This window comes from Tenrec ecaudatus, chromosome 2 (genome assembly GCF_050624435.1).
Source record: "Tenrec ecaudatus isolate mTenEca1 chromosome 2, mTenEca1.hap1, whole genome shotgun sequence".
Lineage (NCBI taxonomy): Eukaryota > Metazoa > Chordata > Mammalia > Afrosoricida > Tenrecidae > Tenrec > Tenrec ecaudatus.
The window spans coordinates 113,437,199-113,452,383 of record NC_134531.1 but is presented as its reverse complement, the minus strand read 5'-3'; the positions used below and the strand labels follow the sequence as shown (position 1 = coordinate 113,452,383).

Below are 15,185 nucleotides of genomic sequence, written 5' to 3'. Positions count from 1 at the left end.
ACATGTTTTTTATTATTATTATAAAGTAGACAATGACTACTTTATGATTCAAACTCTAAAAAATGCCTAATTAGAAATGCCCTTGGCCGATTTGTGGCTAAGTTTATATGTCTCAACAGAACAGAGTTGAGGCAGCAGAAAGAATTTCCTTCTTTGTGGGATTTGCGACCTGATACTCATGTCCCTGACTTCCTTGGCAAAAAAAAAAAAAAAAAAAAGTCATTGATTTTTGTTCTGAACCAACAGAAAGTTCTTGGAAAAAATAATTGTTAGCAGAACGAGTGTGGTAATTTCTGTGAGGCAAGTTATTTCCCCTGCAAATTAAGCTTGGGTGGCTTTAGTGTTGACTCTTTGAACCCAGAAGTTTAGTGCAAAAACAGTGTCATTTTGTTTAAAGGAAATAAGCCCAGAGAAGCAAAGGAGCACCGAAATGTCGATACTTACTTTCATTGCTCCTGCGTGTCTATCCGCGCAGCCCTGTGGCATGGCGGGTTCACTGTTGGACTGCTGACAGGTCAGCAGTTCGAACCCACCAGTTCTCCACAGGAGAAAGATAAAGGAATGTGCTTTTGTAAAGATTTATAACCTTGGAAATCCTGGAGAGCAGACCTACCATGTTCTCCTCTAGGGCCGCTATGAATCACATTGGGCTCGACGGCAGTGGATTTAGTCTGCTAAGTTGTGACATGTGGCAGAGTGGTTATGGGTTGGGCTGCTAACTTCAAGGTCAGCAGCTGGAAACTGCCAGCGATGCTTCAGAGAAAGATGGGAGTTTGTCCTCCTGGACAGTAGGACCGTCTGAGAAACCCATAGGGGCAGCTCTACCCTGCCCTGCCGGCTCAGCTATGAGTCCGCATCGACCTGATGGCAGTGAGTTGGGTTTTGGTGGTTCCCACAGACTTTCTCACCAATATTATTATATTTAAACAGGTTTTCAAAATTGAGATGTAAATGTTCTAGAGCTATTCATGAATATATAAAGTTGGGAGTCTTCTAAAGTTATGCTAAAACTAGGGTCTTTGACCCCTCCCCCCATCTTTAACTTTTGAATTGGGTGAAGGTTTCCAGAGCAGATTGGTTTCCATTCAACAATTCATACACACTTTGTTTCATGTCACAGACTGCAATCCCCACAAAGTAACCTCATCTACCGCACTGCTTCCCTGTTTCCTCTTCCAAATCCTCCTTACTTGGCCCTTGAGTAAAAGCTGCCCATTAATCTCAAATAGACGATCGATCTAAGGGGTACATCACTCCCTGGTGTTATCGCTATCCTTGCCTGTTTGACTGGACATTCATCCATGGGGATTATTAAAGGTCATATTCTTGGGGGTTACATTAGACTATCTGAGCAGTAAACCTAGCCTTTTTTATGAATTTTAGTTTTCTTCAACATTTTTTCTCCCACTTAATCCAGAGCTTTTTAATGTGATCCCTTTCAGAACAGTTGGTCTTACTAGCTTGGCAGTTGGAAGCTTTGTTTTAAACTTTGAAAACCCCTTGTGTATTTTAGATGGTAATTTTGTTTTCGTTGGCCTTTCTTGGCTAATGGGAATGTCCCAAAGCAGGCAAATGGTGGAGTTCTCTCAGAAGGAGCTGGACTGAAGAGGGAAAGATGTGGGAGAGAAAGGTGGGTACAGTAAGGGGAAACACAGGACCAAGAAGGACCGATGCAGCCTAGAAATAGACAATAGTTCCAGTTCTTATAGGTTGAGGACTCAAGGATGGGCGGTGCCAGGGGAGTGATGTCATGTTGATGGAGAGCTGATGGAGAGCTGCTAGATGACTCATGTCCTGCATGCCAAAAGGGGCAGCAGTGTAAAGAACTGAAATTTAGATTGGAAGTCTAGTTTTACATTCCAGTCCAACCCTACGTTGTCTGTGTGACTTGGGGCAAATCGCCTGACTCTCTTTCTTTTGAGTTTGCATGTCTTCAATTGTGCAATGAGACTAAACCCACCATATAGTGTGCTGTGATCGATTAGGTAATGTATGCAAAATTGTTATCGCTGTAACTGTAGTAGAGCTCAGATACTGTTCCAAACCAAACTCAGTGCCAGTGAGTCCATTCTGACTCACACCAGCCCCATGTGACAGGGTTGATCTGAGGGTTTCCGAGACTGTAGCTCATAACAGGAGTAGAAAGCCTCATCGTTTTCCTGCAGAGCAGCTGGTGGTTTTGAACTGCTGACCTTGAGGTTAGCAGCTCAACTCATAACCACTCACCAGAGCTCCTAGATTACTGTCGACTCTTGTCCACCCAAATCTTCTTCTTTAGACCCCTTGACCAAAGGCAATGATTATGGCAGAAGGAAACAGTACAGCTACCCTAATGATCAGGCTACCTTACCTAGCACTTTTAAAAACCAAAATGGCACCCACATCTGTTGGTTCACCAGAAAAATGTGTCTTTTTCTCTATTATTTAATGCATTTTCCCAGATGCTGCGTGGTGACACCCATTACACGGGTCTGACCATCCTCACCCTCCTTTTACGAATTGAACTTTCACTGTTAACCTAAACTCACTGTCCCCTCAGCTTTTGGTGTGCTGGTGTCAGTTTGATCTCCTACCGAGGTGTGAGTCTTAATTATTTATTAAATGTCGATTCTTATTCACAGCATTTGGAGAATCCGAGCTGGAAGGGATTTTCTCTCATGGCACCGCCTCCCTCCAAGCAGGATTGTGTCAATTGTGAATTAGCCCTAACAGATGGTTGTTAGATTCTATTTCTCAGTTTCTTCCAGACGATCTCACAGTTTCCCCCATTAAATCGCTCCAGCACGTTAGCCATTCCTGCGCCAAGGTCTTCCTTATAGATGCCCTCCATCCCGTTGTGGTTTCAGTCCTCCCTCCTTCCCGCTCCATCGCTCCTCTCTTTGCTGGAGAGGGAGAGCAGCTGGCCAGCCACCTTCTTCAGATCAGAACCCTTTGTATATTTAAAGGAAAACTACTCACTTCCACTCTCTCTTGCTCCCCCACCTCCACCTTCTTCAGCTAGCGAGCTCTGAATCACTCATGGCCATGCTGCCCTGCTGTCTGTGTCCCACCAGATGTTAATAGAATGGCTTTGAGGCAGCTGGGTGCACTGGGCTGTTGGTTGTATACAGACTCTAGGAAGTCAGGGTGCTGTTTCCTTTCCTCATGCTTTGTACATTATCTTAGACTGATGATAAATGATCAGAACAAGCCCAAATGGCCATTGGTGGAGTGAGACTTATCTAAATAATAGAGAGTTTCGCCTGGGTATTCATTAAAGGCAGTACAAATGGGTTGAGCTCCTTAGTGGACTAACAGGTCGGCAGCTTGGACTCACCCCACAGCATCTGGAAGAAAGGTCTATTGATTTGCTTCCACAAATATGACAGCTGAAAAAACTATGGGGCAATTCTAACACGGGGCTGCTATGAATAAGAATTGACTCAATGTGATTTTGCCTAGAAAGTTAGACCTTCCCGTGCCTTGTTTGCTGGGTCAGACATGCCATTGAGCTTCCACCTTCCCTGCTAAAGATAGCAGTGATTGATGTCTCTGCGTCCTTGGACTTAGGCCTGGAAGACGGAGCTAAAACTCTTGGGTGCAGTGCATGTTCCGAAGCACGCTAACAGTCTGAAAGCGTTAATAGACTTCCCTAGCACCCTGCATTGTAATCAGGAAATAAGTGATTGAACATTGAGGAGAACTGGGCTCATTAAGCTGAACTCATGAGATTTCAGAGTTGGTCTCATTTTTAATCTGAACATATGTGCTTTTATGTCACTACAGGTTTATTACCCAGATCTGTTTGGCTGGATCATGCAAGAAACATTTCCAAACAAGGAAATGGTGGGAAGGTTACCCAAGGTAAGATCCTTAGTACCATTTTGTTAGCACATGTCAAATTAGAGAAAACTGGTTTTTTTTTAAGTCAGAGGTGTATCTTTGTTATTTTAATATCCACTATACTCTCAGCCATTGGTTCTCAACCTTTATAATACCGTGACTCTTTCCTCATGTTGTGGTAACCCCCAACCACAAAATTATTTTCATTGCTACATCATAACTGTAATTTTGCTGCTGTTATGAATTGGGCGACCCACAGGTCGAGAATCGCTGCTCTAAACCAAGCATACAGCCATTGAGCCCATCCTGACACATAGCAACTCTATCAGGAGCTCCTCACACGCTTAATCTTTACAGGACTGGACAGCTGGTGGGTTTGCGTCACTCACCTTGATATTAGCAGCTGAAGACCTAAAAATGCTTTAGGACCATAGTCTACTAATATAGTAATCTAATAATTTGATGACCTTCAACATAACAGATATTTAAAAACATCATATCTTAAAGCCTTGTGATTCTTAAAGTTAAAAATGCCTTCACTTCTTGACAAACTGAAAGCATACTTTCACCTAAGAATTGTGGAATCACTTTATTAAGTCTACATTTTATTGATTTAAAATTTTCTCTACTCCTGATGATTAAACTAAAAGAATTATCTAAAGTATAAGATGAAGACACTTTTGTGCCCTAGTGGTTCAAACCCATCAGCTGCTCTACGGCAGAAAGATGAAACTGTCTTGTCCCCACAAAGATCGACAGCATCAGGAACACTAAATAAGGTCACTATGGGATGGAATCAACTCGCTGGCAGTAGGTTTAGAATAATGTCTGAATGTCTAATAAGATTACTTATGAAACATAACAGTGCCTAAAACTTGCTAAATTTCTTTCACCTAATATTTTGGCTTAAAAAATCTATAAACACGCTTTTATTATTTAGAAATATTGGGTGCTATTGCCTTTAAAAACTGTGCAATTTCTATTTGGGGGTTTAGTTCCATTTTTTGGAAAAAAAACCACCTCGTATTTACCGTAGATACTTTGGAACTTGCTAGTTGTTGTTCAGTACCATCGATCTGGTTCCAATTCATAGCGACCTAGGTCCCTACAGCAGAACAAAAACTGTCCAGTGCTGGGCCATCGTCACAGTTGGTCTTATGCTTCAGCCTATGGGTACAGTCACTGTGTCAGTCCATCTTGTCGGTGGTCTTTCTCTTTTTTCCTGCCCTGCTTCTTTACCAAGCACGATGCCCTTCTCCAGGGACTGTCTCTCCTGACAGCAGTCACAAAGCATGTGAGACTAAGTCTTGCCTCTAAAAGGAGCATTCTGCTGTGCTACATAGACAGATCTGTTTCTTTTGTTAGTCCATGATACTTTGATTGTTCTTCTCCAGCATCACAATTCAAATGCATCAATTCTACTCCAGCCTTCCTTAGTCAATGTCCAACTTTCACCTGTGAGGGTAATTATCAATTTGATCTCAAAACAAGAGAATTCACTTTCTTTTTTAAAAATCACTGCCGTGCTTATTTTACAGTTAAGAATAATAAAGAAGGGTCCGTAGAAAGTAATATATCCATTTGAAAGTTTCATAACTAAAATTGACCAGTGGTAGTACTATGCCATATTACTAACATGCTCAAGAAATTCTTTTATTCATATGAAGTGATTTCTGCAATATCCTTTCTCTTCCTGACAAGCAGAAGTTGAAGTGGGTGGTGCAACTGGCGGTTTGCACTCAAACAAAACAGTCCTGAATCACCTCAAATCTTTCAGAACATTTCTGAAGGTCAAGGTTGAAATCATTGGCAGGAAAGAAGGTGAACAAGCTGCTTTGGGACCTGACTTACACTGCTCTTAGAAGTAACGTTGTTCATAGGTGAATGCTGTCCTCAGAGTTGGAATGGAAGGGACCGCAAACACAGCCATCCTCAGACGTCTGTGGGTTTGAGTCTTGACTATTGCAATAAAGTAAAATAGCACAATACAGTCACATGGATGTTTTTGTTTCCTAGTGGATGTGAAAGTTATAGCTGCACAGTATTATGTCTCTTACGTGTGCAATGGCATTATGAGAAAGGTGAAACTACTGTAAGAATTACCACAATGCAATGCAAAAGACACAGCATGGGCACCTGCTGTTAGAAAAATGGTGCCCATCGAGTTGTTCCACTCAGGCTTGCCACAAACCTTCAATTTATACAAAACAAAACACAGTATCTGCAAAGCACAGTAAAACAAACTATGCCTGTGCTGAATAGTACTTGCCAGGAATTCAGTTGGACACACACGCATGCCCTACCACTCCACCACCACCAAACTGATAGCTGCCGGGCTACGTCAGGCAGAGGTCCCCGGATGCAGCTGAGAATGAGACATGATCAAAGAAAAACCCAAGTCCCACTTTTGCTTGAGCTCCTGCCCCATTCAGAGCCCCGGAGAAAATGTCATTGATACTTAAACAGAGGGTCCAGACTAGGACATTCCTCAGTAAGGTCGGTGGCACCTAGGTCCCTGGTCTTTTGCGATGCCAGTACGGACACATGCTCAAAGGACTTGGCACAGTAGATCTGAGGCTCAGGACTTCTGCTACTTCAAATTCCTTATTCCTGGTGGACCTCTGTCCTACAGTGTTTGTAAGTTGGAATTGACTCCACGGCGATGGCTTTAATAACTCCAGGATCCCTGATGGTGCAGTGGTTAAGTGGTTGGCTGCAAGCTGAAAGGTTGGCAGTTCTAACCTACCAGTCTCTCCTCCCGAGAGATGGCAGCCTCTTCCGTGAGGATGTGCAGCAAAGGGAACCCGATGAGGCCTTTCTACTGCGCCCTCTAGCATCACTGTGAGTGGGCATTGACTTGATAGAAGTGGTCTTTGATGTTTGTTCTGGTCGCTCACTACGCTGTCAAACTGGGAGTAGAATTTTCAGGATATTATATATGTGTCCCTTTCCCCGGCAGTTTCATTCTGGAAACGCGTATCTTGTAAATCGAAAAAAATATAACCTTGATTGAAAGCACATTATTGAGTCAGTGAGAGAGTAATCTACTAATAGTCATAAACAGGGAGGACCAGTCAACCTGATGAGGTAAGCAGGAATGACAGACAGGAGAACCAGTCTGTGGGAGATACTGGACATATATGCCCTTCCTTCTCCCAGCCAAGAGCATCCTTGTGCCATGGTCTGGTGGAACAAAAAAGAAGAAGAAAAAAATTGCCTTCTAGTCTGTCTGACCCATGACTACCCACATGAGAAAGTAGAACTGCTCCATAGGGTTTTCTCAGCTGTAATTATTAAGGGGAAATTTTTTTGGGGGGGGGAAATTTTTTTAAAAAGAGTTCCCGGTCTTTTTTTCCCCACAGTGCCACTGGGTAGCTTTAAATCGCCAACACTTAGGTGAGTAGACAGGCACAAACCATTTGTTCCACCCAGAGCTTTCAGTCTAATAAACCTACCAGCTCTGTTCAATCACGTCAATTCCAGCTCATAGAGACCCCCTATAGGGTTTCTGAAGCTGTAAATCTTTCCAGAGCAGAAAGCCTCATCTTTCTCCCATGGAGCAGTTGGTGGGTTTGAACTGCTGACCTAGCAGTTAGCAACTCAAGACTAACCCACTACACCGTTAGGATTCCTTTCTTAGTCTGATAAGGCAAGGGCCATTATGTACTGGAGGCTGGAGGAAAATATGACTGTTTTTGCCTGGATTCTTCTAAGTCTGACTTCTGGAGAAAGAAGACACTTTTGTGTCGCTTCTTCAGAATACCTTCTCCCAGTTGTTGTGGAAGCCTAAAGGTTCGTAATACAGGCCTTTGCCCTTTATGTGGGTGTCGCCCATACAGAAACAAATTAAGTGTAGGATGGGCAGGGACTTTTGTTGCTTTCTGTTTATATATAGCCTCAAAATCTAACGGTGCTCAAGCCATAGTAGGCAGTAGCACATAAATAATAAATGGATGAATGCATGCGTGTTTGGGGATTCGAAAGAGTGGAGGAAAAAGCAAAAACAGGCAAGCCATACCTAAAATACTCTCTTCCCAGTTGCTTGTTGGTCGTTGTCAGGAAGGACCCGCACTGGCTTCCAGTGAGTCAACCCTGACTGTGTGTCAGAGTATAACTGTGGGCACAGGGTTGGTGTTTTAAGAGTTTATTGTTACAGAATCTAAACATAATTTGATATTTAGTCAGATCAAGAAGAGTTGTACATCCATTACCATAATCAATCAATTTTAGAACATTTCCTTCTTTCCTATCCCTCAGTGTTAGGAGCTCCCCTTCCTTCTAAGTCTCCTCTGCCATACCCCCCAGAAAACATTAATCTAGTAACTTCCTCTCTGGATTTACCTATCTTGGATTTCACACACACAAAAACATGTAAGCCACCCACCCCTCAAAAAAAAAACCCCAAAACCTAACAATAATAACAATAAAACAGAAAAACCCTAATCGAAAGAAATAAAGATATTAAAAATGAGAACAAATTTTAAATGGATCCAAGGGGGGAATCAGATGATAAGGTGTTATATTTTCACCCAACTCTATATCTGTGACAATCCATTTTCCAGTGCTCGCTGCATGGAAACAAGGCTATCCACATCCCGGGGCCATGGCCAAAGGGGGTTCCCTGGGAGCTTAATCCATATGTACTCCCTTCACTTGTGTTTTTAACTGAGACAGCTCTGTAAATGGGTCAAACGGAAGATCAAAGGATAAGAAATTACATTTTAACGTGACAGCTGCGCCAATCCACTGTACAGTGCTCTATGCCCATGTTCCGTCCGTGTGCACCCATAGGGCTTCTTATGGCCGATTTCTCGGGGAAAATGGCGTGCCTTTTACCACAATACCTCTGGATGGACTAGACCTCTAGCCTTTCAGTTAGCCTCCGAGCATGTTAACCACCGGCACCACACATGGACGCCCCGCAACACACACCATAAATTACACAAATCCCACCCAGCTCCTCATGTCATTTTGTAGTGCATTTTTTTCATAAAGGTAAGAGATTAGTGAGAAAGAGATTCATCTGTCAAGAGACTACTGTTCAGTTCTGAACAAAGACGACATTTTTAAGACATTGAATTACTCATGGTAAAGGTGTGGTTATTGAGTGAAATCATATTTATGATCTTTTGATTTCTCTTTCTGACCATTGACAATCTGGCCATTGACCATTAAGTATGGATGAAATTAACAGCTATTGAGCTCATTTCTTCACAACCCCAGTGTGCCATATTTTGAGCCATGCTAGCTATCTGAGGGGAAACAAAAGCATTATTGTAACACCTGTAGTATCACAGTGGATTTCTTTTCACAGTCTTGGTATTGCATGCCAACATGGCATGCCAACATGGCAAGAGTGAACGTAGTTTTACAGCTGCAAGGTACTGCCCAAGATGACACTTTTGGGAATTTGCCTAAATCATTTAGCATTCTTGTAGGTATCTGTAGGTATCTGTATGCCAGCGATGAATTTTTTAACTTGCATATTTCGGCTTTGGTCTCACTGTATTTAATGACATTAGACTCCCTCTAAATCACTATGATATTGGATCATTGAAGTGCTTAGTCAGTAGATTTTATATAAACCCTAAAAATGTTGTATTTTCTCCAAGACTGGGATTTTTAAAATACATATTTAGATACACACTGTATTTAATACGGAAACTTTGTCAGCAAATATGACTTCTGGTTCTGAACACAGGGCAGGTCCCACATGGACTGGGTCAGTCACTTATAGATAAGCTATATGTAAGTAAGATCTCTGTAAATTGTGATATTTTAAAAAATATGTATTTTATTGTATATTAGAACACAGATTACAACCCCACCTACTACACCACCATTCCTGAAGCCAACTTAAATGCTGCTAAGCAGACAGCTAAGTGTACAAGGGCTAACCGAAACATTGGCAGTTTGCACCCACCAGATGCTCCGTGGGGGAAAGATATGGCAGTCTGCTTCCATAAAGATGTACAGCCTTGGATACCCTAAGGGGCATTTCCGTGCTGGTGTGTGGTTGCTATGAGTTATAATAGACTCAATAGCAATAGAGTTCATCTTGTTTTTTTGTTTGTTTTTGGGGGGTGGGGAGGGGTGTGCAGTGGTGGAGGGAAGGCCTACCGTTCTTGTTGAGCTCTTTTAGGGCAAAAAAACCCCAACAAAACACAACCAAATCATCTACTCACAGCACTCAGCGAATCTGATGTCAGACCTTATCTGATAATAGAAACCTGATCAGCATCCTAACTCTGGAGAATGCTGCCTTGCACAGGGCTGGGCAGCACCCCCAGGAGCTCTGCGTTCTAATCAAGCTAAGGAGGCTGGATCCTCATTACTTCCTGTCCCGACAGACCTCATGTTTACATTCCGATGGACTGTGGTTAAGCATGTCAGCTCTGCTTGTAAAACATTAAGAATTCAAGGATGAAATAGGAGGGAGAAGGAAAGTTAAACAACAGAAAACACATCGGAAGCCTCCTAACTTTTGTCTCTTTCTTGTGTCCGTTTGTCTATGTGTGTGGTCCCACCTGCTTTTCAGGGGAGATTTCCTATCCCAAAGGAAGTGAATCGCAAGAAAGGTGAAGAGACTGCAGCTGCCTTCCTGACTCCACCTGGCAGCGATGAGCTCCTCCCTGCAAGCATCAGTTACCTCTACTCTTTTTAATCGTGACACCTCCATTTGTATTACATATGGTGTATGGGTATTGATGAGATCATGGTATCATATATGGGATTTTTTTCTGTGTAAATCATCAAGTATAAGAAGAGACTATGGGACTCTGAGCCTTGCTTTAGAGAATTTACAGTGGACAAATAGGTATCATCAAACCAGTTTTTAATCATTCTGACTCAAGTGAAAACACTCAGAATTTCACACTGTGAATCCACGTTTACAACCCCTCCCCCCCCACAGGTGGGCCTTCAGGCCTGGTTCGATACAACAGTGTCTTCCACAACTCAAACTCCTACTGCTCTCTCGTAACTGGTTCACTCCCTGCCTTTCCCTCACACAGCTCCCCGGACTGCTTCAGGCAGAGGCTAAGAGTCCCCCTAATTTTTTTTTTCATTTAGATGTAACAAGCCTAGTAGTTTATGTTCATCAATTGTCTGTATAGCTCTATATTTTATCCATGTACTCTTGATGTATAGAAGTAGTTTGAAACTCATTGTTTCCTTGTGGTAAGTGACTGAGATGCTGCCACAGGACCTGAGACACTGATGAATGGTGCTATTTTGGACTTTCAACATGCTCCTTGGCGAGGTAGCTCTGATGGAGTTATTTTTTATTTCCGTGTTCTAAGAGGGTGTTGGTACTTTGTTTCCCTGACTGTTGTGCTCTAGACTGGACTGACTTGTTTTCCTTGTGTCTTCAGTGTGGCTTTCTTCTTCAGTGTGGTAGGCTGAGTAAATGCTACCGGAGAGTGCACGGACACCACCTCTCCAGGGTTGGCCCTCACACACGTGCAGTCGTTGTAGCGGGAGCAATCACAAAACTGTAATTTATTTACCCAAATCTCCTTCTTTCTGTAGCCTCGCCTGCCTAACCTAGAGAAGGAAAAGCAATAATTTTACCGGTATTGTTAGGCATCTCTTTGGGTTCATTTTGTCTGAAAGGATATTTGAAAAAGGGGCAAACTCTTTGACAAACAATCTCCGGGGGGAGGGGCAGGAAAGCAAAAAAAAAAAAAAAAAACCAAATCTGGATTCTTCCTAAGACTATGAAAATTACACCATCCCCAAAAATTAAGCTGGAAAAATAACTTTATTATTATTATTTTTTTAAGCAGAGGACTCTCAGCAATTGTGATAAGCAAGATGTAGCGTTTACATTTTTGTCCTTGCTCCCAATGAAATGGATAAAATAAAATAAAATCTGAAAATACCACCAACTCATGGAATGTTGTTGTGTTGGCCAGTCTGAAAGCCCACCTTAATTTTTATATAGCTGTCCTTTAGCTCTTTCTCGGACAGGGCAGGCCTTGTTCTGAACTGTCTGCTTCTTCAACCCCGATGACGCATGCACTGTCCTCTCCATTCTCTTTTCGCTCCCCCATCCGCCTGAGTTTCTTGTGCATTCCCCCCCACCCCCCACCCTCCTTTGGTAGAATAGGTCTATCGGCTGTGTAAATAGAGCAAGAAAACAGTATTCTGCATCTGTGGCATTTATGTAGAACTGCAGTGTGTACTGCTGAAAATGCAGGCTTTTGTAACAATGTGATCTTTACTGATGCACTCACGACAAGTACCCAATGTATTTTAGCTATTTTAATAGGACTTGTTCAATAAATATGCAAGCTGTAAGGTAATGCTCTCCGTCTTGGCTCATTTATTGAAGAGATTGACTGTTGAATGTCTTCGCGGGTTCTCACTAACTCATTTCCCCCCAGAGCCCCACCGGTGAGGCCAGTCAACCCAGGGGAAAGGAGCAGGATCAGCACTGCCGTTCGTGCATTTTCTCCTGTGAGGGTTGGGTAAGGTTACAGGGAGACCGTGACTCACCCGGGGACAGCTGCATGGCATGGCGGCCTCTGAACAAAGAGGAGCGGTACACCAGGCCTGTTTATGTCTTCACTTTTGCTCCATTTCAAAGCAAGCCCATCTCAGAACATAGCCCTTCTCCCTCATTGTCAGCAAGACCGACTGTGATAGTCTTCCGGCCCAAGGAAAGCTACCTGACCTCACTTGGTGGATTTTTGGGGCAAGAGGAGAGACATTATCGGTAGAGTCGTTAGTACTTAAGTCATTTGTGCCCAGCAGATGATAAGGCATTGGAATCACCACACCCTTCTCGAGGTCGCGCCTCACCCGGCATTACTGGACGAGGGTTCTCTGGTGGCAGGAGAACTGCAGGCTAGTCTCTTCGCATCCATGGTGGGAGTGCAACCTTTACTCAGACTGCATTCAAGTTGGGAAAGCAGGATGGCAAGGGGCGGAGCTGTGGTTTGTTAGTCTCCACCTGTGGTCCCTATGAGAGGAAGCCACCTAACCATATCAACAACAAAAGCCAGGAAGCACAGCCCCCAGAGGGGAGGGAGGTGGCCTGTGGAGAGCAGGGATTACATACACTCCAGGAAATCCTGCCTCAACCTGTGTGCCAGGAGGGATTTTTAAGATCTGGGGGCTAATGAGATTAATTTGAAATTCATGTACATCTCAGATTTTTGTTGTTTTCTCTTCACCGTGAACTTTTTTTTACCTTTATTGATTAGGGCAAAACTAAATGCCAGCTGCCTGCCCAATAACTGGAACGTGTTCATCCTAAAAGGACATTTTTGGAAATAGAGGTTTTACCATTTCTCTTGGTTAGCTCAGCTAAGGTTTAGAAGGAATTGTAATGAATGTCCAGGTGGGGAGAGCAACAAAAGTTTCCAAATGTATTTATCTTTCATCTTTCCATGCAAAGTCTATTTTCCTCCCCCAAGAGGCTCTTATTACTTACCGTATATACTCGATTATAACACGACGCGAATATCAGCTGAGGCACCTAACTTTACCACAAAAACCATTAAAAATGTGCAGAATACTCGGCTTCTACACGAGTACATACGGTATGTGATCTCTGCATCAGCGAGGGGTTACATCAGGGTGGGCAATCATTTTTCTGCCAAAGTCTACTTCGATATTTATAATAGAGGCCATGCAAAATTATTGATTTAAAAATTGGCCAGCTATTTTTGGTCAAACAACTCATTAATCCATGATTTTGGAGACAATTTACTTTTTGCAGGTCATTGTTCGCCACCCCTGGATTACACCCTGCCTTCTAGATCTTACTGAAAACCCAGGAACCAGAACCACAGGAGTGGGGTGATTTGGGCAGCTGTATGCCCAATTGTATTAGTGCCATAAATAACATCACCACCAAACATTTCGCCTTAAAGCAACGAAATTTTCTTATTTCACAGATTCTGGTGTCAGGAATTTAGAATCAGACTAGCTAGTGGTCGTGGCATAAGATGTCCCACAAGTTGTAGCCAGCAGTGTCAGTGAGAGTGCAGCCATCGGAAGATTTCACTCGGGTTGGTGGATCCGCTCCCAAGATGGTACACACATGAGACTGGCGACAGGAGGCATCTGTTTCTCAACCTACAGGTCTTTCCGTGGGGCTGCTTGAGTGTCCTCATGACCTTTGACTTCTGTCAGCATGAGTGATTCAAGAGAGAGCTAGAGGAGGGAGTCATTTTGTCTTTTCGGACCATCTGTCATATACTAGTTACTCAAAAGTCACTCTGCTTTGTTACACCTTTCACTTCAGGGCATTACATGCCAGCCTGTTCACCTCACTTTGGCCAATCAATCGCTCAGAGAAAGGCGAGTTTATCTGCTTTCTTAAAGATTGACAGTCTCAGAAGCTCTACGGAGCAGTTCCCCCTTGTCCTGAAGGAAGTGCTATGAATTAGAATCCACTCAACAACAATGGATTTGGTCATGCCCTTCTCTTGAAGGGAGGAGTATAAAACAATCATCGACAGTTTTAAACCACGACACCATCTGAAGTTAAGCTCAGGGACCTCTAGGCCGGGGGTGGAAGAGAGAAAGGTTATCATCAAAATCATAGCTTCTTTCATGGGAAAGGTTTTCACACTCCTGAGCACCAAAGAATGGAGGGGTATGACGCCAGCATGGAGCCACTAACCCCTCCGCTAATCAAAGTTCCTGAAGCCTCCAGAGGGATAGGTAGGGAAGTTCTGGGAAACTGGGAAGTCTGGAAAGTGGGAATGAGTGTCTGAAGTGCCACACAATCTTTTTTTTTTTTTTTTTTTACATTTTATTAGGGGCTCATACAACTCTTATCACGATCCATACATATACATCAATTGTATAAAGCACATCTGTACATTCTTTGCCCTAATCATTTTCAAAGCATTTGCTCTCCACTTAAGCCTTTTGCATCAGGTCCTCTTTTTCTTTTTTTCCCCCCTCCCTCCCCGCTACCCCCTCCCTCACGAGCCCTTGCTATTTTATAGATTGTTATTTTGTCATATCTTGCCCTATCCGGAGTCTTCCTTCCCCCCCTTCTCTGCCGTCCATCTCCCAGGGAGGAGGTCACATGTGGATCCTTGTAATCAGTTTCCCCTTTCCAACCCACTCACCCTACACTCTCCCAGCATCGCCCCTCACACCCCTGGTCCTGAAGGTATCGTCCACCCTGGATTCCCTGTGCCTCCAGCCCCCATATACACCAGTGTACAGCCTCTGTCCTATCCAGTCCTGCAAGGTAGAATTCTGATCATGGTAGTTGGGGGGAGGAAGCATTCAGGATCTGGGGGAAAGCTGTGTTCTTCATCAGTACTACATCACACCCTGACTGACCCATCTCCTCTCCTAAACCCCTCTATGAGGGGATCTCCAATGGCCGACAA

General features: G+C 43.4%; 1 protein-coding gene across 1 annotated transcript in view; it reads left to right on the top strand.

The window, feature by feature from the left end:
* The window catches only part of NREP (neuronal regeneration related protein), a 30,728-nt gene extending 18,600 nt beyond the window's left edge, over positions 1–12,128 (top strand). Inside the window, exons 3-4 of the mRNA XM_075541379.1 lie at positions 3,766–3,843; positions 10,361–12,128. Coding sequence (XP_075397494.1) covers positions 3,766–3,843; positions 10,361–10,486 — 204 coding nt within the window. The 3' untranslated portion in view covers positions 10,487–12,128. The remainder of the gene's footprint in view (positions 1–3,765; positions 3,844–10,360) is intronic.
* The last annotated feature ends 3,057 nt before the right edge of the window (positions 12,129–15,185 follow it).